Genomic DNA, 27,710 nt, shown 5'->3' on the forward strand with positions numbered 1-27,710 from the left:
CACCCCGTCCGCGCGCAGCCCAAATTTTGTGACCGCGCGGACGGTCCGCGTGCAACAGCGCATGCGCCAGCAGTACAGAAGAGTCCACTAGGTGGCAATAAACACAGTATTGAGCACAGTGTTCAGCCGTCAAAGAAGAGTGTGCAAAGACCGGTTTAAAAACAACACCCTTGGAAAAAAAAGAGAGAATTTTTGATTCTTCAGTGTTTCTTCCAAACTATGTAGCAATGGTGGATGCACTACAGTTCTTCTCCGATCATGCCCAGCGAATGTCCCGTTGATGACAGGACTCAGTGCTGCCCTCCGATGTCTGGTGGAGCATAGACACTTTTTTACTGCGCATGTGTCGAACGCGATCCTCCGCGCGCATCCGTTGTGTAGTATACTTTGAAAGACGCGCGGACAGGGCTGCGCGCGTGACGCGTCCGGGCGCGGTAAGTGAAGTATACCCGGGCCTTTAGACCAGTCATGCTGCCCTCTGTCCACCGCCAAAAGTGCCAACAGTGGGCATGTGAGCATCAGAACGGGACCACAGAGCAATGGAAGAAGGTGGCCTGGTCTGATGAATCATGTTTTCTTTTACATCACGTGGATGGCCAGGTCCATGTGCGTTGCTTACCTGGGGAACACATGGCACCAGGATGCACTTTGGGAAGAAGGCAAGCTGGCAGAGGCAGTGTGATGCTTTGGGTCATGTTCTGCTGGGAAACCTTGGAAACTCCTGCCATCCATGTGGATGTTACTTTGACGCACACCACTTACCTAAGCATTGTTTCAGACCATGCACACCCTTTCATGGAAACGGTATTCCCTGGTGTGGCTGTGGCCTCTTTCAGCTGGATAATGTGCCCTGCCACAAAGCAAAAATGGTTCAGGAATGGTTTGAGGAGCACAACGAGTTTGAGGTGTTGACTTAGCCTCCAACTTCCCCAGATCTCAACTGAACAAACAAGTCCGATCCATGGAGGCCCCACCTCGCAACTTACAGGACTTAAAGGATTTGCTGCTAACATATTGGTGCCAGATACCAGAGCACACCTTCAGGGGTCTATTGGAGTCCATGCCTCGATGGGTCAGGGCTGTTTTGGCAGCAAAAGGGGGACAATCACAATATTAGGAACATAATGTTCCTAAAGTCAAACCGAATAGCAATTTTACATCCTCTACATCCAATCTTCTAATTTTAATTTTGGGTTTCATTTATTAAATAAATTAATAAAGTATATATATATATATATATTTGGTTTGTCCTCCTTTTGGTTTGATGGCAACAGCACTTGAGCTGTGTGAAATGAATAACAATTAACTATTTATTTTCAAACAGTATGCAGTATAAAATCTCACAGCATGAAAGCATAAAACACACGTTTGTCTAAAACCAACAACATGATTTGAGATGACCCGGAGATCATCTTTTACTTCAGAAACATAAACATCTGAATGCCTGTACAAAGAATCATATAAATGTCACAAATTGTATTATTTAATTAGTTACCTATAAATTTTATATTTCTAATTGATTTAACATTACAACATTTCTTTGTTTTAAAATGCTCAAATTTTATTTCCTAGCTTAAATAAAAAATGGGATAGTTGGTATAGCTATAGTCGAAAAAGGGTGCTCTGGATTTCCAGCCTCATAAGTTACATACAGGTCGTGTGCACATGACCTCACTGTTGCTCTGCGCTAGTGCTTTGTTTGATTTGGCTTTACAGGAAGTCTGATTTGAGCTCCAGCCGCCCACTTGCTCACCTCCCTAACTCCCAAACGCTCGGCTCAATCTGCTCATGATAACTCAGTCATGGAGGCTGTCTGAGCCCCTCTAACCTCCATCACCTTCACCCTGAAGATCATTTGAAGGGACTGTAATTAAAACACCTATTTCCTCTGGATGCCAAGGTACAATGGGCTGTTTGTTATATATGATGCTCTATAGACGCTGTGGTGTGTAATTATCTTAGACAAATTGCTTTATTTAGTGACAGCTTTATTTGCATGGACCTCGCAGAAGTCAGATATGGGTGATCCAATCGATGGCTGAAAGGTTTGTTCAGTGAAAACCTGCACAGGTTCAGACGTCAAAGCTGTAATTATTATAATCCAACCAAGTGATCACCATATCTCCATATTAATGCGTTACAATTTCCATACCATCCCAGTGACATTACCCGCAATCTGCATAAATGAATAAATTGGAGAGTGTAACACATTTGGTTTGCTTACCTGTCTCACTTCAATAAGGTTTGAGTTGATTTGTATAAGTGAGCAACTAAAATGAATTCTCTTTTGGGAATTTAGTCAGGAGCGTCCATCAGAGAGTGATTAATTGCGCAGGAAACATCGGGCGCTTTGCTGTGTTTAACCACCGCTGAGGTTTTACAATGCTGCATTGGAGCCGAGCTCTTCTGATAGATTGGCTTCCATTGTGACTTGTCGGAAAATCGGGATGCGTGCGTCAGCCAACATTATTTTCCTGACACAAGCACGAGCGGCCCAACAACGGCTGACATTCTTGTTGATCCCACTGACTTGCACCACAAAAGGGAACAGCACAGAGGACAAAGCTTTGTTTCATCGGCCACAATGCCTGGCGATGTCTCTCAGGAGCATGTGCAAATGTGGCATACGTCCCCCTCCTTCCTTTCTCTTGCTCCGGTTTCTCCTCCTCGTACTGTCTCTCTCCATCCCTGTCTTGCTCTCCCTCTTCTTACTTCCATCTCTCTGGAGGTAGAGAGGGGGCTGTCACAAAGCTTTGTGCGGTTATAGATCGTCATGTCAGAATGCAGGCATGGCTGTCACCCTCTCCTTCAGGATGCAGAGGACTTTTAATAGAGTTCTAGCAAGGTTATTACATGGTGTGTCCCTTTAATAAGCTACCATTCTCATTATAGCTGATGAGATACAGTGCTGGAATTCACAAATTTTGATAGGGTTACCTTCTGTGGCACATATCTCATTTTAGTGAGTTTAAGTATGTTGTCTAAGAACACTACAAAATTTACTAACTATAACAAATTGGCCTGACTTCATGTATACATTAGTATGTAAAACCAGCAGAAAAAAGAAAATAAAAAAACTTTTTTTATAAAAGAAATAAGATTTTTTTTTAAAGAAATGGAAAGTTCAAAAGAAAAGCCTTTATTAATACCATACGTGTCTTTATTGTCGCATTTGATCAATTTAGTGCATCCTTGCTGAATAAAAGTATTAATTTCTTTTTAAAAAATACTTACCGACCCCAATTTTTTGTTTATATTTGAATACATTTCTGTTTTAATATCATTTTGTTTTGCATGTACAATCAAACATTTTAAAGACTCTCATCCATAGATCTTCTGCTTAGGACCCTATATGATTTATTATTATTATTATTATTTTGTCTTTTGAACAATCTACATTTTGTCGGCCTTTGCACTTAAGAGCATATTGATCATATCTCTGTAATACATCTCTCTTCTCCACCCATGCCCTTTGCAGAACTTGCTACTGATATTTTGAAAGATTAAACTGACTGCCCTGCAATTTCATCAAGCAACTTTTGACAGCATGCAACCCAATGCAGGCACTCTAATGTTTTAAACATCAGTATGGTATTGATAGGCCATGAGATATGGGCCCTCTAGGGGTTCTTATAAGCTTGACTTGCTTGCAAATACAGAATTTGGGAAGACTAAAAGATTAGAAGCTACTCCAGAACAATCAGTCCATTGCCTGAAAGTTGTTTTAAAAGCTCTTAGTGAAATCAGCATTTTGATTGGTCATTCATGACTTCTCAAGTGTTTTTTTTTTCTTCCCCAAAGCGATATATTAAATCAAAATGTTTTTTTAATTTGGACACTCAAACCATTTAAGAACCAATATATGACAATATCATCACTCATTCGAGTCAATTCACTTTTTACAATACATATTGTTTAACATTTGCTTTACAAAAAATATTGCCCAAAGTGAGCAAACCAATAAAAAAATGGTTGCAAAGTGTTTACCCTGTATCAACTTTTAATCAACTGACTTGTGATTTTTGTTCCTTTATTTAAATTGATCAGTTAGTTAATAGTTATTCTTATTCAAGTTTTGAGGTTTGTTTGTGGCAATTTTTTTTTTTTTTTGAGAAATGTATGCTTTTATTAAGGAACCTAGAAAATACATGTAATGTTACAGATTTCAAGTAAATGCTGTTCTTTTGATCTTTCAAAGAATCCTTAAAAAATGTTATCCACAAAAACAGAATGACACATTGATACTAATAAGAAATGTTCAATGATTCTTGAGCAGCAAATCAGCATATTGCAATGATTTCTGAAGGATCATGTGACACTGAAGACTGGAGTAGGCCTAATGGCTGCTGAAAATTCGGCTTTGCCATCACAGGAATAAATTACATTTTAAAATGTATTAAACTGTTATTTAAAAAAATATATTTTTTTACACAATATTACTGTTTGTACTGTATTTTTTTGTATCAAAATAAATGCAATCTTGGTGAGCATAAAATACTTCTTTCAAAATCTCGAATTGTAAAATATCTTACTGACCCCCGACACAAATAGATAAATATTTCACATAATATACTAATATAATATTGAATCCATCATTCGCTTATTATGTCATTAAGCTGACATCCTGTCAAAAAGCATTGCTCTATATCCTTACCTTGACCTTTTCACATACTCCTCTATTAATTTCTGCTCCGATTTAACTCTCTGACTGATTGTAGCGAGTGAGTGAAATGCCAGCTCTCTCTCTGTCTGTGTGTTGACACAGTGCCAGAAGAGGTAATACAGTGCCCATGATATAATTTATCCCTCAAGCTGCCCCATGGTGACCTCAGCAAGTGATGCTTATACTTACATTTCTCTCTTTCTCTGTGTGACTGTCTCTCGTTTCATCCTTTCCTTCACTGCGTTAAATTTTTTATGTTTTTCTCCCCCTGTATGTCATTACTTGAACCACTGTAGATAGAGATGCAAGCACTTACACTGCAGGCCATGTTATAAACTGTTGATGTCTGTTTCTATCCCATTTGTTCATCTATTCTAACCCATTATGTGGGTTGTGATGTGAACACTTTTTTCACTTAAAAAAAAAAAAAAAAAAAACCTTCAGTCCGTCTGCTTATTTATATTTGTCTATATTACAGGACCCTGCCATCCAAACCCTTGTCACAATGGAGGCACCTGTGAAATCAGTGAAACGTTCAGGGGCGACACGTTCATTGGATACGTCTGCCAGTGCCCATCAGGCTTTAATGGAATCCACTGCCAACACAGTAAGTTCATACAGTAACTTTTACAGTGCAGTTTCCCCTTACTTTCAACTATAGTCAAGTCAAGTCAACTTTATTTATATAGCGCTTTTAACAATGTAGATTGTTTCAAAGCACCTTTACAGTGTTAAACAGGAAAATAATGCAGCATAATTTTATTCAGCTGTATAGCCATTCTGGAAAAAACGCTGATGTCATCAGTTCATTTCAATTATCATACAGTGACAGTGTGGGCTTTAGATCAATAATTCGATCAGTAATTTAGTTTAAATGGTTAATTTAGTTTATTAATTAGATTTATTTCAATGTTTAGTTGAAAAATTGAGTGTCCCCAACTGAGCACGCCAAGCCAGAGGCAACAGTGGCAAGGAAACCAAAACCCCATTAGGTGACCTAATGGAGAAAAATAAACCTTGGGAGAAACCAGGCTCAGTCGGGGTGCCAGTTCTCCTCTGGCCAATTAACAAACAGCGTATTATTATTATTATTATTCTGGCAGCTTTACAGCTCAGAGGTCATAATAGATCGGAATATTCGAGGGACCGGGGGCAACATGCTGGAGACGGGTTTATTGAGGATGATGTTGATTAAATAATTATTAAAGTGCAATATTCGGGTTTATTGAGGATGACATATCGATTTAAGTATTATTTAATTGTAATATTCAACACGCCGGAGACGGGTTTATTGAGAGGCCGTGTCGATGAGGCAGTTGCAGGGGGAGTCTAATCACGGTCTCTCAGACACTTCAGGGTCATGTGTTGGTCTTCTCTGGGCGCAGGTCCACCATCTGAACTGGATACGGCCCGGATGAACGCATGAACTAACTGTTCAGCATTTTGCATTGAGAGCATGTGCCGTAATTTAGATATATTTTTAAGATGGTAGAAAGCAGTTTTACAGATGCTAGAAACGTGGCTTTCAAACGAAAGATTGGTATCAAAGAGCACACCCAGGTTCCTCACTGACGACGAGGACTTGACAGAACAGCCATCAAGTGTTAGACAGTATTCTAGGCTACTACTTGTGGAGCTTTTTTGTCCAATAATTAAAAATTCAGTTTTTTCTGAATTGAGTTGCAGGAAATTACCAGTCATCCAATGTTTTATATCAGCTATGCATTCCGTTAATCTTGTGAATTGGTAAGTTTCTTCAGGGCGTGAAGAAATATAGAGCTGAGTATCGTCAGCATAACAATGAAAACTAACGCCATGCTTCCTAATGATATCTCCCAGTGGTAGCATGTACAGGGTGAAGAGTAGCGGTCCTAGCACTGAGCCTTGTGGTACTCCATACTGAACTTGCGATCGGTGTGACATATCTTCATTTACTACTACAAACTGATAACGGTCGCATAGGTATGATTTAAACCATGATAAAGCAATTCCACTAATACCTACATTATTTTCGAGTCTATTCAAAAGAATGTTGTGGTCAATAGTATCAAATGCAGCGCTAAGATCGAGTAACACTAATAGAGAGATACAGCCACGATCGGATGATAAGAGTAAATCATTTGTAACTCTGATGAGAGCAGTCTCAGTGCTATGATACGGTCTAAATCCTGACTGGAAATCCTCACAGATACCATTTCTTTCTAAAAAGGAACATAATTGTGAAGACACTGCCTTTTCAAGTATTTTTGACAGGAAGGGTAGATTTGAGATTGGTCTATAATTGACTAATTCTGTAGGATCAAGTTGCGTTTTTTTAATAAGTGGTTTAATAATAGCCAACTTAAAAGTTTTCGGTACATATCCTAATGACTAAGATGAATTAATTATATTAAGAAGAGGATCTATGACCTCTGGAAGCATCTCTTTTAATAGCCTAGTCGGTATAGGGTCGTGCATACATGTTGTCGATTTTGATGATTTAACGAGTTTAGCCAATTCTTCTTCTCCTATAGCAGTGAATGAGTGTAATTTTTCCTCAGTGACACTACAATGCTCTGCCTGATGTGATACTGTAGTAGACGGCTGCATGGTTAAAAATTCTTTCCTAATATTATCAATCTTACATGTTAAGAAGTTCATAAAGTCATTACTGCTGTGCTGTTTACAATCATCAGAAGTTGAAGCTTTATTTTTGGTTAATTTAGCCACTGTATCGAATAAATACCTTGGGTTGTGTTTGTTTTCTTCCAAGAGAGTTGAGAAATAAGCAGATCTAGCAGTTTTTACGGCCTTTCTGTATGTTATCATGTGCTCTTTCCACGAATTACGAAATACCTCTAATTTAGTTTTCTTCCAGCTGCGCTCCATTTTTCTGGCTGCTGTTTTAAGGGCCCGGGTGTGCTCGTTGTACCACGGCGTTGGACTATTTTCTTTCATCTTCTTTAAGCGCAGAGGAGCAACTGTGTCTAAAGTACTGGAAAAGAGAGAGTCAATAGTTTCTGTTGCAACATCGAGTTATTCTATACTATCTGGGATGCTGAGCAGATGATACTGATGAGGAAGATTATTTAAAAAGCAATCTTTAGTAGCGGCAGTGATTGTCCTGCCATTTTTGAAGCGAGGGGGCGGCTTTGCAACCTTAGTTAAATTAAGTATACATGATACTAAGTAATGATCTGAGATGTCATCGCTCTGCTGCAGAATTTCAACGGTATCAACATTTCAACATTCAACTATAGGGCAGGTTGTGGGATGACTAGTGAACTGTAGTTGCATATATGCTTATATATGCCACATATAGGCAAAATTGAGGTGCATATATGTGCATATACAGGCCATATAGGTCTCCTGTATTGCTTCTTTATATCCTCATATAAGCCTTATACATACAAGATATGTCTCCTATATAGCTCATGGCAGGATCTGGTCATTTTGTAGCTCATATCTCACTTTGGCAACTGTCATACAGGATGCCTAGCTCATATTATCTATTTTCAATGCAATAACTAAGAACTAACTAAAAAAAAAATTATGCAAGAACTTATGTATGTGCGAACACGTGAAATTGGTATCCCATGTAATTGGCATGTTATGGAATTTAACTATGGCAATTAGGTGAGAGGAGATGGAAAGCTATGTCTACACGTTTTCCTGAAACATTTACAAGGTCGATTCTTTCTTGTATGAAGATAGTGAAAAGGAAAAGGATAGGAAAAGTGGTTTTGACAATGGTTTGTGTTTTTTTTATTTAGTAAATCAAGCCTTTTTTCCAATTTCAAGTCACTTCCAGATTCACATTACAGCTCATACACATCCACACATTCACTGTTACATCCACCAAATGCAATGCAAAGTTTTCTGTACGGTCTTAATGCAGTTTCTAGATGAACATATAGGTGCACATATAGGTGAACATATATGTGCATATATGCACACATATATACGTGCATATATGTACCTATATAGGTATATGTATGCACATATATATATATATATATATGTACACATATATGTACATATATGTGCATAAATGTACATATAATATAGGAAAACGGCCAATTTTATATATGTCACATATATTAAAAACCTATATCAAAACCTATATTAAAACATATATGTTTATATAGGTTCTTTCCATGTGGGTAATTGTGTCAGATTATGCATTTTTGACTCTTGTTGTGCTATGTTGTGTTGTGCTATGTTGTGGACTACATGTTGCTTTCCGACCAACCATCGATTACTATCTATAACGGCATGCGTGATGTCATCGAGAAGGCGGAAACTAGCAATTGACTTCCGTAAACTAGAACGTAAACAAACAATGGCCACCAAAGCAGTGTGTTAGCTTAAAGTTGCCGAAGCAAATCCGCTATAGTTCGCCAGCATTTATCTTTTTTTACTCTGTCGTGGTAGTCCGTCAAATAAACATCATAGTTGCAGTACTATTTTTGCAATAGATCTACAAACCTTTCCTCCGATGCATAATTCCACCCAGCAGCACCAATACATCATACATCATCTCTTTTTCATTTTACCATATTTGAAAGCTGTGTATGGAAGAGCTTCTCTGTTCCTATTGGTCAACATTAAAGATGTGACGGAACCCAAAAGCATCATGAAGCATCTCAGACCCTTCGCCTAGTATGCATCTAGTATCATATATCTAGTATATGAGAATGCAGGATGCGCTCGAAAACGGGAGGCAGGATTTAAAGTGTGAACCAATCATAGTCGATCACAACCAATCATAGCGTGATGGAAGTATTGCCTCCTCTCATGTGCCTTTCCCATATTAATTTAAATTACCATTTATTAAAACCACTGCATGCTTTAGGGGGTCTGTTAAAACTCAATGGGCTCAGGGGAGGCAAGGAGACTGTACTTGTTGACACTCTTCGTACCTTTACCTGCGGGTGTCGCTGTGGGACAGTGTTACTTTGGAAAAAAAAAAGTGTTTTATTTTTGTACCTTGGATTGTGTTTTTCATCCAATTGTTTTGAGGAGGCGCTACCTCCCTTGCCACCTGGAAACGCCCCTGACATACAGTGTCAACTTTTGTTAACCCAGCTGCGATGAAAGTGTCCAAACTGCAATAGTATATATATATGTATATATATATATATATATATATATATATATATATATATATATATATATATATATATATATATATATATATATATATATACTGTATATATAGTAACGTACCGTGGGGTTTCAGTCAGGGCCTTCACTAACAATCACACCCCACGCTGGCATAACAACACACACACTGATACATACAAAACACAATCATGCACTGTATGCACTACTGCTACAAACCCCGCTTTCAAAGTGCTCGTTGGGAAGGTCGCAAGCAACATAAAAGGACACGCGAGACAAAAAGGCAATTGAACTACTTATTGATACCACTGCACTCACGTGCCACCGTTTAGGCAACTGGTGAAATGAATCAAAATCAACTGACACAAATACTCTTAAACAAACAAACAAACAAAAACACGGACTAACAAGAATATCAAAAGAAACACAATAAAAACAGCTTGTCAGCTAACGTTCCCGGCTTGACATCAGGATTCACATGAAGCTCACGCAGCCCGTCATCCGCAGCGGCCATAGACCATTTCACATAGATTGCTCACAACCCGCGAAAAGTTCAAACGGCTGATGACATCAGCGGGGGGTAGCCCCGACACATCGCTGGGCCTCTGGGGCGTTTTATCACTACACATAAAAATCTGATTGGCTGATGACACACGTCAGTCAAAGTTATGATCCAATGGAAAATGGCAGCTTCAGCGGAAGGCTAGCTATTCTACTAGTGCTGGTCCACGGAGCTGTGATGCTTTTAGATGATGACATATGTCAAATACAGCTCAGCCTCACAAAAAATAACCACATTCTTTAAAGAAATATAATTGTAATGTACTGAAATAGACAGTAATTGCATTTAGACATGTTCAGGCACACATTAATTTTATTTTATTTTATTATAAAAAATATAAATATTTTTGATTTTGACAGGGCCAGCAGAGAAGGCCCTGATGGCCCTGACAGCCCACCACTGTATATATATATATATATATATATATATATATATATATATATATATATAGAGATAGATAGATAGATAGATAGATAGATAGATAGATAGATAGATAGATAGATAGATAGATAGATAGATAGATAGATAGATAGATAGATAGATAGATAGATAGATAGATAGATAGATAGATAGATAGATAGATAGATAGATAGATAGATAGATAGATAGATAGATAGATAGATAGATAGATAGATAGATAGATAGATAGATAGATAGATAGATAGATAGATAGATAGATAGCTGGCCTCCATTACAACTGCAGAGTGTGACGTCACATTTCATCCATTGCAGTGTCTGTAGAAATGTTGCTTGCTCAAAATTTAATGTGAGCACTGCACAATAGGGTTTTAAAATAGATCTAGAGTACACGGCCTGTGATAGACCAAAATAAATTGACTAAAATTAAACATGACCAAAAGTGTGCATTTAGTGGACACTTAAGTATCCCAAGATGCCACGGGATATGAGATATGAATGTCAGACAGTAAGTAATTTCAGATGCAGTAGGAAATGGATATTCCCTCTTATTATTAAACAGTGTTTCAATGATAGTGTCTTATTAAATAATATCACTTTCATTAAGCAGTTTTTTTTTTTTTTACTTTATAGGCCTCATGTAATTTTTTTTATGTTTGTATTTATATGCACTCAAATGCAAGTGCACACACATTGCTTTTTGCTGTGATTACTGCAAACAGAGACAGATGTTATTGCATGATTTATTTTCACTTGTGTTTCTTTTTTTCCCTCCTCTGCTGAACATATGGTCAGAAGCAGTCTGATCTTTTGCCACTCTAGCAGAAAAAAGGCAGAAAAATCAACATTTACTCTTGCATATTAAGTGTGTGTATGATTGTGTGTGGATACAGGCTGGAGGATAAACCAGAGATGAAAAGGGATTTTAATATAAGCTCCTTAACTGTTCTGCTGTAACTCGTAGTGTCTGCGCCTTACTCTCTAATCTTAAAATTATCTCAGTAATAATTGTTTAACCCAGGAGTTCCTTACTATTGTCCCCTGCACTTTTCAGTCAGTTGGCATATGGGAGATTTGTTATTTGCATATGTTAGATATGTTAATGGTATGTTTCTGGGAGGGTATGGATGGTAGGCCAGATTTGGATCTGATTGGGGCAGGGGCTTTTGGGTGGGTATCACAAAATAGCAATGGACAAATGAATTGTTATACTGTTAAGGGCTTTTCACAGAGTTCTTAACCCTGGGTTATTGTTTTCTAAATGGTACTTTAGAAGGGGGGTTAGCGCCCTTTTATGAAGCACCGAATTATGAGCACCAGCTCCGGAGCAGAGTTAACAGCTCTTGCTGTGTTAAACCCGCATTGCGGTGCCAAATGTGTACCGTACAGTGTGAAACAATGCTGAATGCTAGAATGTTATGGCTAGATTCTCAGCAATCAACACCCAAACGCATGCCTCATATTCACATGATTTATACAGTCATAGAAAAGACGTGTGTGTGTATAAACAGTAGGCTATGTTTCAACTTTTGAGGGGAAAAATGTCAAATGGTGACAGAAAACACATTGGGAGTCAAGAAGAGAATGTTTCATTCTTAACTTTATTGTCCGAAAACCCAAAATGTTGCCCTGAGGCAAGAACAAAAAAAAGTTTAATTAAATAAATGTATATATATAAATCTAAGGGCTGGTGTGAGGTCCAAAAAGTTTGTTTGTTGCCTGAGGGCAACACCATGCCATTACAGTTTGAATGCAAGCATAGGTTATGGAGCTGTTGGAAGAGATTCATGATAATGGCAGATGGGGCACAGGTGAGGGGATGATGATGGCCAAGGATGAATCTGGGCAGGAGCTAGTAAACACTACAATGGGTGTCCAACGATGTGGGAGGAGAATATAGCAGTGGAAAGAGGAAACCGTAAACTGATTTGCATGAACCCTGCAGTTTCTCCAGTGGCAAGTTTTTTCTGTCAAAATACAATAAAAATGTGTTCGACCAAATGTGGCTGTTTGATATTTTAGTAGAATTAAAGGATTGGTTAAACCTGTGACTTATTTGTTTTATGTAAAGTTGTTTGAAGTGTGTTTAAAAATGTATTTACAAGATGTCCCTTGTGCATAGTCATAAACATTCTGCAGAAGACAAACATTTCTACAAACACAGATTGTATGTCTTATCAAAGCCAACTTTGAAAAACTCAAATCATCAGCCTTGTGTCATTACCTTCAGTTGAAGGTGAGTAAAGCTCTGCTCTGTCAGTACGTTTGTTAAATCTCAATACAACTAAAGTCTATAGGGGATCCGATTTATTTTCCACTCGTTGAAATGGATTGGCACAAATACAGTATCTAAAGGCATTAGGTAACCAAATCTAGTGTCTGGGTAATTCCTGCAATTAAATGATAAAAGGAAAGTGATAATAGAGCCCCAAGAATGACAGCTTAGTGGGCTTTGTTGCAGTCATGGGCAGTCTTTGTAATTGCTGACAGTCTTAATAGGACTGATAAAATTGAGTTAGTGGGATTTTATCAGCAAGAATAAACCCTATGCTGAATGCTGGTTCTTTGTTACAAATGGAAATGACATTTGAATCATTGTGGAAATGGGAAGACAAAAACTGTCAGGGAAGCGTGAAACATGAAAAGAAATCTATATTACCTCAGTTTAATTGGCAAACAGACAAAACCCACAACAGCCTCAAAACCTTTTTCCCTAAAATACATATTGCTGCTCTATTCTCAAGGTAATTTATTTGATTAATTTTAGATGCATTCAATACAGCTGCAAGCAACAATAGCATAATACATATTTTAAAGAAATAGAAATTAACCCCTAGGAGTCTGAGCTGTTTTGGGGCCCTTTAGAAGTTTTGACATGCTCTGACATTTGTGTTTTTCTCAGTTGCTTATAAACATATTAATGGCCAAAGTGTAATTACACTGTATTCAGCACAAACTGGGCTACCATAATATCTAAGCAACATGTATGTACATGCTTGCATTTTTGAGAGAAAAATGTTTATGCATAATAAAAAAAAAAATAATAATTTGTTTTAAAATGAAGGCCTCAAAACACACAATAGATATGTGTTCACAAGGCTTTTGAATAATGAGTGTATTTGCATTGAGTTCCCTTTCAGTCGGTCACGTTCGACGTATGTCGGAACTGACTGACGAATTGGGATCTGTTTCCAGAGACCGACCTACTTCGAGTGATTAAAACGAGCCAATGGACATTGGCATGCGGTTCACACATTCCACGCACCGCCCCACAGCGCGGGTATAAATACGGAAGTGGAATACCGCATCATTGCTTTTTAACTTCGGAGCCAAACGGTTTGCTGTATCAAGCTGTTTCTACGAAGAGTGTTTAGACGAGTCTCGAGGAGGATCGCTCTCTTACCTGGGTGCTGGTGTGACGGCGCGAGTCAGCGAGTGGCCGCTGCAACATACACTTGTTCCTGTGTTCGTTGGCTGGGCGTTTCCGTTCTTTGAGTGCTCACACGCAGGCTTGCAATCGGACTGCTGTGAGCCGCGGCCATCTCCCTGAGTGCTTCAGCACTTCTAAAAGAGCATTTCCTTCTAAAAGAGCAACACGGTTTGACCCTGCGTCTTTTTCAAGATGTCACTCAAACCGTGTGTTTCTGGATGCGGTTGTTTCCTGTCCTCATTTGACGGCCACGATCTCTCTCGCATATAAACATGTGAGATCGCGTTCGTGGGTGGTCCATGTTCTCTCAGGAGAGCGTGGTCACGTCGGCGCGTTGTTCGTCTCACCTTTCTCGTAAGGGCTTGAACGTTCAGTGCGCCGTGTGCCGTCTCGCGCCGGCTTATAGCGGGGGTTGTCACGGCAACCCAGTGCGTCACTCGGCGCTCTTATGCGCGGTCGAGACTATGAAACCTCAAACGGGGTTGAGTCCCTTTGCTTATTCCCCGATCTAGTTTCTTTTCTGGGGCACCAGAAAAGGATTACTTTGGCTAATAAGCGTTGGTGACCTGAGGATTACAGTGGGGCTTCCCTGCCGGGTACATCTCTTCGGGCCCCCACTCCTCTATCGCATCACGAGCGTGCTGAAACTTTGTTTGTGGGTGGTTCATGTTCTCTCACGAGAACATGACCACGTCGGCGCGTTGTTCACCTTGCTCTTTCATAGGGGCTTGAGTGTTCAGCTGCATCGGAGAGAGGGCAGTTATGCGCTGGAAATGATAATGCTGAGCTTCCCACTATAATGGTGTGTGCTCATGTTGAATCAGATTCAGAGTTGACAGCAATGCTTTCTGGGGTGGCTGCCCGGATGTGCATTGGAAAAATTTAGCAGCGTGGAACTATTTGGTGTCAAAATATGGAACACCAAAAGGGCCATAACCTGTATAAGATTTTCCCTCTCTCACTGCCCTCTGTCCTGCATGCATGAGGGTAGTTCCGACCCTGGGGTTATGCAGGAACTGCGTGCGGTGATGGACCTCGCTCTCCGGGTGACGAAAGTCACTGTACGCTTCCTGGGTCAGGCGATGTCCACACCAGTGGTCCAGGAAGCTGGGGCTAAACCTGGCAGATATGCGTGAGCCCGACGAAGTTCGGTTCCTCAACACCCCTGTCTGTCAGGCTGGCCTCTTCGGCGACGCCAACGAGAACTTTGCCCAGCAGTTCTTGGTGGCCCAGAAGCAGACGGAGGTGAAAAAAGAAATCCTGCCCCACCCAGTCGTCGGCCGCAGCACCTCCATCTGCTTGTCGCCAAGGGTGCCACCCTGCGTCCGCCTCCGCCCCTGCTAAGCCAAGCAGCAGCCTCCACCAAGGCAGCAGGTGGCTGGGCGCAAGGGAGGCGCCCAACCCGTACAGGGTCCCGCGAGTCTGCTAGCAAGCACAAGGGCAAGCGACCCTGAAACGGGCAGGCCAGCGAGAGGGGAATTGCTCGGGGAGACGGTGTCCGCACCCCTCCCTCCACCAGTGGAGGACCGGGGGGAGAATATTTTTTGGTTTTGGTCCTGCCGCTGGCTCCCCGGAGTCTAGTGGTACCCACATTCTCAGAGCAGTTTCTTCCCTCCCTGAGCCCTGAGAGGGACAGGTTGGCAGTGTGCGACGCCCCCGGGCCTTGCCACTCCTTTCCTTTCCTCCCCTCTCACCCCTCGCCAGGGGGCAGCAGAGTGGGCACCGAGGACGCCCCCGGGCCTTCTCACCCACTCTCTGGCCCACCTGGAGTATTCAGGCAACACTCCGGGCCGCCTCCGGGCCTCCCGAGTCGGGTCTGAATACTCCACCTCGCTGCCTCACCCCGGGTACATCTGTGGTGCCTTGGTCCCGCTAGTTCGGTCTCTGGGGGCCTGGTTAGGTCTTCCCAGGCCGTCTCGCTGGCTCATCCGTACCATCATGCGGACTTGGCTATGCGATTCAATTCGCATGCCGGCCTCACAAGTACAGGGGCATCCTCTTTACCTCCGTGCGGAGCAGCGATGCCCATGTATTGCGGTCCGAGATCGATGTCCTGCTGGCAAAGGGCGCGATCGAGCCGGTTCCTCCTGCCGATATGAGGTCGGGGTTCTACAGCCCCTACTTCATTGTACCCAAGAAAGGGGGTGGGTTAAGGCCAATCTTGGACCTGCGCATTCTGAATCGGGCCCTGCACAAGCTCCCGTTCAAAATGTTAACGCAGAAACGCATTTTCCAATGCATCCGTCCCCGAGATTGGTTGGCAGCGATCGACCTGAAGGACACGTACTTTTATGTCTCTATCCTTCCTCGACACAGACCGTTCCTATGCTTTGCGTTCGAGGGGAAGGCATATCAGTACAAAGTCTTGCCCTTCGGGCTGTCCCTGTCGCCTCGCGTCTTCACGAAGGTCGTCGAGGCAGCCATTGTTCCGCTCAGAGAACGCGGCGTTCGCTTACTCAACTATCTCGACGACTGGCTTATACTCGCCCAGTCTCGGGAGCAGTTGTGCGAACACAGGGACATGGTGCTCAGTCACCTCAGCCTGTTGGGACTTCGGGTCAACCGAGAGAAGAGCAAACTCTGGCCCCGGGACCTACGCAAATATGCGTTTCCCCCAGTGAGCCTTCTCGCACAGACACTGTGCAAGGTCAGGAAGGACGAGGAGCAGGTCTTGTTAGTTGCACCCTACTGGCCCAACCGGACCTGGTTCCCAGAACTCACACTCCTCGTGACAGCCCCTCCCTGGCCGATTCCCCCTCAGGAAGGACCTGCTTTCTCAGGGGCAGGGCACTCTATGGCACCCGCGTCCAGACCTCTGGAATCTCCATGTCTGGTCCCTGGACGGGACGCAGAGGTTCTAGGTGGCCTACCACAAGCAGTGGTAGACACCATCGCTTCAGCTAGAGCCCCCTCTACGAGGCGCCTCTACTCTCTGAAGTGGAACTTGTTCGTCGAGTGGTGCTCTTCCCACCGGGAAGACCCTCGAAAGTGTTCGATTAACATTGTGCTTTCCTTCCTGCAGGAAGGGCTGGAGCGAAGGCTGTCTCCCTCCACCCTTAAAGTGTACGTCACAGCAATAGCGGCGTATCCCGATGCAGTAAACGGTAAATACAAAAAGAAAAGAAAAAAAAAAGAAGAAAAATTAGGTAAGCACGACTTAATCGTCAGGTTCCTCAGAGGTGCGAGGAGACTAAATCCTCCTCGTTCTACCTCGATACCCTCTTGGGACTTAGCCCTGGTGCTCAGAGCACTTCAGGTTCCTAACCATTTGAACCTTTGCAGTCTGTTGAGCTAAAAAATCCTGTCCATGAAGACAGTTCTGCTGATTGCATTGGCTTCAATCAAGAGGGTAGGGGACCTGCATGCACTCTCTGTCGACGAATCGTGCCTAGAATTCGGGCCGACCAACTCTCACGTTGTCCTGAGACCCCTGCCTGGATACGTGCCCAAGGTTCCTACCACTCCCTATCGGGACCAGGTGATGAACCTGCAAGCGCTGCCTTCGGAGGAGGCAGACCCAGCCCTAGCTTTGTTTTGTCCCGTCCGCGCTCTCCGCGCTTACGTTGACCGGACTCAGAGCTTCAGATCCTCACAGCAGCTCTTCATCTGTTACGGAGGCCAGCAGAAGGGAAAGGCTGTCTCTGGATAGTGGATGCCATTGTCTTGGCTTACCAGTCCCAAGACGTACCTTGCCCATTCGGGTTGCGAGCACACTCAACAAGGAGTGTTGCTTCTTCCTGGGCGTTGGCTCAAGGCGCCTCGCTGACAGATATATGTAGAGCTGCGGGCTGGGCGACACCTAACACGTTCGCTAGATTTTATAGCCTCCGTGTAGAGCCGGTATCTTCCCGCATTCTCGCCCCCAGTGCCCAGCACCGCTAAGTGCCCGTTCTAGTGTCAGCTTGCATACGCCACTCCCGCCCTCTGGGCCGGATACGTGCGTCTATTCTGCTCCAGTTGTGTTCCCCGGAAACAGCTAACCCTGTGAGTTCCTCCGTCACCCCTTTGGTGTCAGATGTGGCGGCCGTCTGACACCAGGCCTGCACCCGTATGCTTGTGGAACGTGTGTGTAGGCTGGGTTCCATATGTAGCGGTCCCCTCACGTCTGACACCAGGCGGCCGTCTGACACCAGGCCTGCACCCGTATGCTTGTGGAACGTGTGTGTAGGCTGGGTTCCATATGTAGCGGTCCCCTCCCTATGTGTATTCTCCACCGTACTTCAGAATCATTTATTTAGAATGTAGTCAACACAGGCCTATTATATTTTAAATGATCAAAAGATTTGACTACACTGCAAAAAAGGCTCTTCTTATTTAGTTTAAAATTGTACTTATCTAGTAAATGCACCTTGATTTAAGAATGTTTAAATATTTAGACTAGAAACAAGACAAAAATGAGGTGGGGCGATTGAGGGGTAGGGTATTGACGGTATGAATTGCGTTCCGAGGTGGGGGGGGGGGCGGGGGGTTTGGAAATCGCGTTCCGGAGGGGGTAGCATCGGTAGCACGCCACTGTGTGTATGTGTTCACAAATTTTTTTTGTTGTATTCATTGCCTTCATCCTATGATTTTTATCGACCGTTGCTATTTGCCAGAAAATAAGTCGCACCTGAGTGTCATGTTGACGCGATTTCAAACGTAGCACGTCGCATCATTGTTAAAACTGCATTTTATTATTATCCTACATACAGTATTAGTATAAAATACAGGTAAATAAAATACAACAACACTAGGTTATGTGCGTTCTACTTGCCTAACAGATCAATTGCAACCATTGACCAGTCCCTCCAGAAAAACGCGATTATGCGATCGCGTGATTTAACGCATAATCAGCCAAAGTCCGCATATTCATGCGGGGGCCGCATTTTTTCAAATACGCCGCACTTTCGCCGCATAAATTGCCTATTTCCGCGTGCAAAATATGTGGGGCTATCATGATTTCATAATCCCCGCATTTTCGTTGCAAAAAAAGTCATATATATTAGCAGAAAGTTTAAAAATTTTCGTTTACTTCACACAAGAGCCGCCATTTCCGCCTATTGCCATGGGAACGTTTTGAAGTGACGTGATTACCCGACGCGAACGTCATCGAAAAGCTTCAAACCCCGTGGAGAAACCATAGATACCGGTGAAACCATGATGAAGCACAAACTCCCATTGGCCAACAAAAATAACAGCAAAAGAGCAAAGCAGTTTCCCTGTGTGCTGACTGATTTCAAAACACAGCATCATGAAGCTTTGAAGCGTTATGAATCAATGAGTCGATTCAGCGGTTTGAAGCGTTATGAATCAATGAGTTGATTCAGCGGTTTGAAGCGTTATGAATCAATGAGTCGATTCAGCGGGTTGGATCGCCAAAGTCACGTATTTCAGCAGTTTGACACGCGATCCGAATCATGAATCGACTCGATGATTCATAGCATCATGATGCTGTGTTTTGAAATCAGTCATCACTATATAAGTCGTTATTTAGTTTTTTTTGCACACAATAACTATTATCGTCGCTTCATAAAGTTATTGTAGAACCACTGTAGTGAGATGGACTTTGTAACGACGTCTTTAGTAGGCTACCTTTTATGGGTCTTGAGAGTGTACATTGTGCCAATGGAGGCCTTTCTGAGCCATCGGAATTCAACTAAAATATCTTAATTTGTGTCCAACAACATAAAGGGAAGTCATTAATGACAGAATTTTTAATTTTTAGGTGAACTAACCCTTTAAGAGATTGCACTTTGTGCATTGGAAGCACTCAAATGTCTGTTTTGTATAGCGACATCTGTAAAACAGGAAGTTATTTATTAATTTTTTCAGAAGTTGTAGCATATTCCTTTTGTAAAGCTACAGAACTTGATTGACTAAATGTTTTGTAAATTTGAGCCATTATTAAGGTCTTCAATAAAACAAGATGAGAACTTAAATATTCCAGCACTTTCTGTGATGTAGTGCTTTTTTTCTCTTTCTCATCAAACCGCAGTTTTTGCAAGTTCCCGCAATTTTATCGCATAAAATTGCATAAATATCCCGCATTTTTCATCGCATTTTTTAAGAAAACGTGCCGCATAATCAAGGATTTTTGCCCGCAACAATCACAAAAAAAAGCCGCATTTTTCTGGAAGGACTGATTGACCATTGTACAAAAGACCAAGCAGAATATATTTTTTTAAATGTTTTGATTGAACATTATTACTGAAGTTTTATTTTGATAATAATGAACGCGTGAGTCACCGACGCCAATCATTAACTACACATTGGGGACGCTCCCTTAGCTTAGCGCATCTGAAGTATGAATGAAACTTTTCCAACCCTATTTGATGTTGCATCATGACATAACATGTGACGGCATAACCGGAAGCTACAAAGGGACGCTGGCACACAACAGAGTTAGCTTTCGCTCCCAAGCATGAAAAGGCGTGGCAACGTGACTTTCCTTCTCAGGGAACAAGGGTTACAAACGTCACACTGCGTCGTTAACAACACTTTGGGGAACGAATACCCACTATGCCACAACGAAACATGCCTGTCCTAATGTGAAGCTATTTTAGGCAGAACTTAGGATGAGAGCACTCGTGCACCCAGCGTGGAAGGAAGATGCAGACTGTAAAATCGTATAAATGTGTGCGGAGTGGCCCAGCGAGCCGCATCACAAATCTCCTGAAGAGGGATCCCTAAGAGGAGGGCTCTAGAAGACGCCTTGCTTCTAGAAGAATGTGCCCTCAAGGCCACAGGTGAAGGCAAACCACGCACCTCATAGGTCAAGGCAATCGCCTAGAACCACTGCCAGATCCCAGGTTGGGACTCTGGTACGAGCCGCAGGCCTCATCCTCCAAGTACCACAGAGGAACCGTACGATCAGCTGGTGCCTCCCCAGAGGCCCATCACTTAGAGGAGCCGCAATTGCAGCCACTTACACCTTAAGTGTGGATGGGGCAAGACTAGCTGAGCCAATGGCCAGTTAACTGGCTCTAATTCAAGCTCTCTACACCAATTGGAAAACACATTCCACTTTAGGTCATACAATCTCCTCGTGAAATGAGCTCTGGAACGGAGTATGGTCTCCAGCTGACAGGCCAGCTTCTAGGTACTGGCCCCCCTCAGGGGCCAGACCCACAGCTTCAACAACTCTGGCCAGGGGTGATATATTGTGCTTCCCGAATGAGACAACAGATCCCTCCTCAGAGGAATCTGCCATGGAGAACCTGCTAGGAGTGCTATGATGTCTGAGAACCAAACTCGGGCCGGCCAGTATGGGGCTACTAGCAGAAGTCTGACTCCGTCTCGACGGACCCTCTCCAGAACTCACGGTAGCAGAGCGATCAGGGGAAATGCATATAAGAATGCCAAGAGGCATAATGGGCCTGCCACAGACCTCTCGAAATGTGGCCGTCCATGACCGCACCCCAACCCATGAGACATGCCGCTCCCAACACTAGTCCTTGGGACAAAACCAAGGTTTCTTCCATATGGCCAGAGCCCGAAGGCATCTGCGTGTGACTCTGATCATACGGAAATGGATTCCCCTTCAGGGAAAACCCCTTGGCTTTCAAACCCCACTGTAAGGTAACATAATATAAAGTATTATGTTGGACGCAGCTGCCATAAGCCCCAGCAGTCTTTGAAACTGCTTTACAGAGACCATCATCCATATGGATTCGATACGCACGGGAGACATTTGTGCCCGCATCGTCGTAGAGTCCTATACTATTCCCAGGAACGTGAACTTCTGGAAAGGCATCAACACACTCTTTTTCGTGTGAAGTGGCCAAAGATGACATCTCGATGCCGAACTGCCATTTCTTGCGACTCAGTCAATATGAGCCAGTCGTCGATGTAGTTCAGTAAACGGATGCCCTGGAGTCTTAGTGGAGCCAGAGCTGCATCCATGCATTTGGTGAACATGCGAGGGGAGAGAGCGAGGCCAAACGGAAGCACCCAATATTGGAACGCTTCGACCCCAAAAGTGAACCTCAGGAATTTCCTGTGACATGGAAGGATGGACACGTGGAATTATGCTTCTTTTAGATCTATCCTGACAAACCAGTCCCCAGACCTGATCTGACTCACGATAATAGAAATGGTCAGCATCTTGAACCTGAATCTCCTCAAAGATCGATTCAAGTGCCTTAGATCTAGAATTGGACTCAGTGCTCCATCCTTTTTGGGAACTATAAAGTATACCGGCTGTAGAACCCAAGAATAAAGCCAACTGGGGGCTTTTATTTACATATCCGAACATCTTTACGAATGAACACCATCGGCCCTCTCAAGAACTGACGAGCATGCTCCGCTCCCACACCCAGGTGAATGAAGTGCGGCAGTCTCAGCAGTCTCAAGCCCTCTTGACAGATCCATTTGCGAACCCCATGATCTAAGCCCCCGTGCTGCCTCATTGGACGCAGTACCCTCATCGAGCATGGGCAGGCGGGAGCGCAGCACTCTGATCGGTAGTGCTTCACAGAGTGCTTGCTGAAGAACAAAAAGCTAATTCTGTTGTGTGCCGGCATACCTTTGTAGCTTCCGGTTATGCCGTCACATGTTACATCATGGTGCAACACCAATCAGGATTGGAATAGTTTAATTCGTACTTCACATGCGCTACTCTAAGGGAGAGTCCCCAAAGTGTCGTTAACGACACAGTGCGAGTTCCCTCGAAAGGGAACCCACGTTTTGCATTAGAGTCTAAAGAGTTGCATTTTTATTTAATTTATGTTTTGGTGTTATTAGAATCTATAAATGTAGCAACATTCTACTCAATCATATGCAAATAGCAAAATCATCACAATTAAACTAAACCATGACAGAAACATTCACAATTCTTAGTTAAATATTATCCCCCCCCCCCCCCCCCCCCTGTAATCCATCCTAAACCTGTTCTGTTCATGCCCAGAATGATCTCAGATATAACATGCTAACGTTTATTGTTGTAATTAAGACCCCATCAATTAAACTTTTTACTATTTGACCTTTAAGGCTTAATATTGTAAAAATTAAGACATTTTAAGACTTTAAAAACTGCAAGAAAACAGACAAGCTTCAGCAAATTAATTCATAAAATTTAATAATCATTGAAAAATTATTCACTGACTATATGTGATGCCTGGAATTCGGGCTGCTGTCCTTGACAAGATCGTCAATAAAATTGTCGATCTTGAGGTTTCTTAAAAACTTTGCATTGTGTGCCATAATCCTCACAGATATTGTGTGTCTGCGATCTTTCCTGTCAAGGAAAAAGCCGGCGTCACAACCTATAAAGTTGATCCTGATTGGTCCTCTTCTGTGCATTCGAAGTGCTGATTGGCTCACGCAGATAGAACCTTATAGAGCCAAGTCAGAGTTCGACTTTGTAGATAGAACCTTTTTGTTTTTCAATAAAAAGTCCCAAAATGTACACAACTTTAAAAAAAAACATCACATAATGTAAATAAGTTGTCACAGAATAAGAATATGTGAATAACTCAATTTTGACAAAAACATCAGATAGAACCTTATAATTCCAGGGGACGTATTGTTATAGCAATCTACTTTTAGCTAATGTGATTTCATTTTCCAGCATGTCACAGGTATTTTCAGGCTATAAAGACATAGCTCATTTGAACTGTGAGCATCAAGAACAATTTCACAGCTTTGCTTATTTTCTTTAGCATGGCCTGCCAATGTAAACTTGCAATTTAGACCAGTCAGGGCCAACAGAATTGGACAAAGAAGCTAATAATCCCTGTTTTATAGGCATTGTTATGGATTGAAATGTTGAGGTCTGATTCAATTAATGCATGGTAGCTATATAGTGTATAGTCAGAGAGCCATTATCACAAAATATATCCCAAAGGGGTTTATTAAAACAATAAGCAGAGAGGTTGTGTGTTACCGTGATTTTATCTTGGATAAGGGGTGTTCTTTGGCTCAGTGGGAAGCGGATAAACCTTACAGATAATGACCGGCTGAATCTACACTGTCTTGCTCATTACATGGCTACTTGCCAAATAAATAAATAAATAAATGGATATGAAATGTTGATTTTAAATGTTTAAATTATGATTTATTATATGGTCATTATGTTAAATATATTTGACCACAAAAGACAGTGATTGACCAATCAGGATCAAATTGTTTGGATATTGCTGGATTACTCTTGGAGGGCTGTAAAACTGTACATTTTTCTTTCTGTACCCCACAGTTCTGAGTTAAAGGGATAGTTCACTCAAAAATGAAAATTATTGTAATTTATTCACCCTCATGACATTCATATAAGATATTTTGAAAAATGTCTCCAGGTGTAGTTGTCTATACATTGCAAGTCAATTGGGCCCGATGTTGTTTTCAAAGTTGAAACATATTTTTGGGTGAACATGAGGGTGAGAAAATTATGGTAGCATTTTCGTGCTGATTGGATTCCATCTCAGAATGGTGCGAGTAGGAACAGTGGGGTTACATTGGTGCTGTGATCCAGATGAGAGTACTGTTCAGGGTAGTGAGTGTAACGGAGCATAGCTAGTAAGAGTTGTGTGATTTAAACCTCGCTTCCCTGGCCTCAAAAGGCGCACTAGCAACTAACGCTAGAGGCTGTGGTCTATAGAGTCCTTGTTGGTGCGCCCGCCTCCCATGCCAGAAGCACCGCTTCGAATCCCACTCAGAGCACTATAGCGACTGAGGCTACGGTCTTTAGTGTCCTTGTTAGCGTGCCTGCCTTCCATGCTGGAAACACGGTTTGAATCCTGCTCGGAGTAGAACCAGAGGGTTTACATGTACATACTCATTTACATTCATATACATTCAAACATTCAGATTTATTTTAGTCATCAGTTGTGAATTCTGTGAAACTTTTCACTTAGTTAGCGTTCTTGTCTGTTTCTGTGAAATCCCTGGGATGATGAGACCCACTGGTGGTTAGCTCTATTACCATCATCATTATTATTGGTGAAATCCAACTTGAATCTCTGCTGTGTTGTCATTACTGGAATGATGGGCTGCCATGCTCCCACTGTGTCAATGGGCAGATTGGCAGGCCAACCAGGGATGGAGAGCGAACGGCCAATTATTATAATGTGCAAATACAACACCAAATACATTTCACTGCCAGCTGTATACTTGTATATAACTGTGTATGTGACAAATAAAAACTCTTTGACTCTTTTTCTTCTTAATGGCATGTCTCGACAAGCTATTGGCAGGTAGAGAAGCATGTGGATATTGTAAGCCTGGAAAAGAGGAGAGGGGAATCAGTGTATTTGTTATTATTCCTGGTATTGGTTATAATGGTAATAAGCCCCAAAATCGTGCCTTTGAATTACAAGCCTTTGATATAATATGCCATGTATTGCATTGTTCATGTCGTCACTGAAAGCTCCTTAGATTCAAATGATGTTTACTTCCCATCAGCCAGCTCTCATTCTCATTCTCTCCTCCTGACTGCCACTGTTTAGAACGGTAAACATTACATTACCATGATAAACATTATTAATATTATTTTGTTCATCTGTGTACTATTAACCAGGCAATATTCTTGTAACAAGAATCCACAAGCAATCTCTTTGTTCATATTTTTTATAAACCTTTTGATTTCTTAGTTCCTATTTTTTGCTATATTTTTTTAAGTAGGCTAGAAACCAAGCAACCAACATGACATGAAAAAAGTGGGAAAAAACTAGGTCGTATAAAAATGAGATTTGAAATAATTTAAGAATATAAAAAATAATAAATAAGACCAAAAACAAGGATGCTGTTGAAAGAAATGTAAAAATTATATATATATATATATATATATATATATATATATATATATATATATATATATATATATATATATATATATATATATATATATATATATATATATATATATATATATATATATATATATATATATATATATATATATATTTAAATACATTTCTCTCCACAGCATCCTTTTTTCAGATAATGCATTTTACAGGTATATAAGTAATCTAGGTGCATTTTAGTCCAAGTTTAACTGTGGCTAAGACACTGTGCAATGTTTGTATTTATTATTTTTTTTTAACATGAATGGCCATGAACTATGTTCTGCAACATTATGCATAATACAGTTAATGATTGTTATCTTTCTGTCAAGGCTATTACATCTAAAGAGATTTAGCATGCAGAACTCTATTTTTAGCTTTGTTTCTTAATGATTAAATATTTGTGTTTGCAGAAAGTTCATCAAATCCAATACAGGCCAGGTGTGTGGGATATATCACATGGTCTGACTAAAGGCATGTTGAAGAAAATATATTTTAATAAGTGCATATAAGAAGAGATAATAAAGCAAGGTTAAAAAGCTTTTCAAGCAGGGGCATCTTGAGTGGGCTGGACTACACTTTGGCTAAAACTCAAAAGACGCCAGCACTTTTATATCTGAGCAAGAAGTATTTTGGGTGATTTAATTTGTACTTTGATCAATAAGCAATCTTCGGCTTCTTGCGAAATATTCCAGCTGTTACGGTCATTGATTTGGATTGAGGGAACATGTGCAAGGTTTTTGGACCTGATCTGTATTTGATTAAATATTGACAGACACTTGTGTGGCTTGTTTTCTTGGCTGCCTGGGGGGTTTAAAAGAAATATGGCAGTCTGTCCATAGCGTATATTTGTGAATATGTTTTTATACAGTTTGCAGATGATGCTGAGATAAATCCAGATCATGCCGCCTCTCAGTCTCAGAAGCATTAAACTAATCTTGGCTAATTCTACACAAATACAAAAACAAGTTCTGTAAATACATGCTGTGGGCTCCACACTTTGAAGTTTGAGTTAAGCAGATGCAATCAATATCTTGGCTCTCTTCATTTCATCTCATCATGCTTTATAATAGTTGAAATTGTGGCAATGTTGTTTATACTGTGCCATATGCATTACTGTTGCTTTTCTGAGCCACATCTAACAGAATGTGTGGGAATGTTTACCTGGATCCACATTTCCATTGTGCTTGTGACTGAGAGCATATGGAGAGGAGATATGCAGGCATGTCGGTGAGAGTTTGTCCTCACAGAGCTCTCAGCTCAGCCTCCACCTCATCACCCCCTCAGAGCTCGACACAAACTGCTCCCTCTGCTCTGGTAATAAATAGGATCATGCCTGTAGGCACCACTCTGAGGGACAGACAGAGAGAGAAGGGGTATGTGTGTGCGTGTCTGTCTGTCTGTGTCACTGTGTGTACTTTTTACTGGCTGTTCAGAAAATCCAACGGTTACCATTATTACCAGACTTTCCTTAAAGGTGAAGTGTGTAATTTTTTTCGATGTTAAAATACTTTTTTATCTCAGCCTAAGCAGAGACAACTACAAAACTATAAGTAAGTTGTAAGACCTTTTTAAACTATAAGTAAATACATTTTAAAAAATCCCATGAAGCTTTTTTTCAGCCCGCGTTATTTCAACCTGGGATTCCTTGTGAAAATGTGCAATACCCATGATTCTGAAAAACAGAAAATCTCCACTATTCAGTTCAAAATAGCTCTGTATGCCCGTCTGCTACCAAGAAGCACTATGAATGACATAGAGTCAGTCTCCCTACTTTCACAA

The 27,710-nt window shown here is 41.6% G+C and overlaps 1 protein-coding gene across 2 annotated transcripts in view; it reads left to right on the plus strand.

Annotated features, from left to right (window-relative positions):
• edil3a (EGF-like repeats and discoidin I-like domains 3a) overlaps nucleotides 1–27,710 on the plus strand; it is a 295,097-nt gene that overhangs the window by 75,842 nt on the left and 191,545 nt on the right. For both annotated transcript variants that reach the window (XM_079815049.1, XM_079815050.1), the window contains one exon: nucleotides 5,142–5,270. In XM_079815049.1, the coding sequence (XP_079671175.1) occupies nucleotides 5,142–5,270 (129 nt within the window). The remainder of the gene's footprint in view (nucleotides 1–5,141; nucleotides 5,271–27,710) is intronic.

This window comes from Gobio gobio, assembly GCF_949357685.1.
Source record: "Gobio gobio genome assembly, chromosome: 4".
Lineage (NCBI taxonomy): Eukaryota > Metazoa > Chordata > Actinopteri > Cypriniformes > Gobionidae > Gobio > Gobio gobio.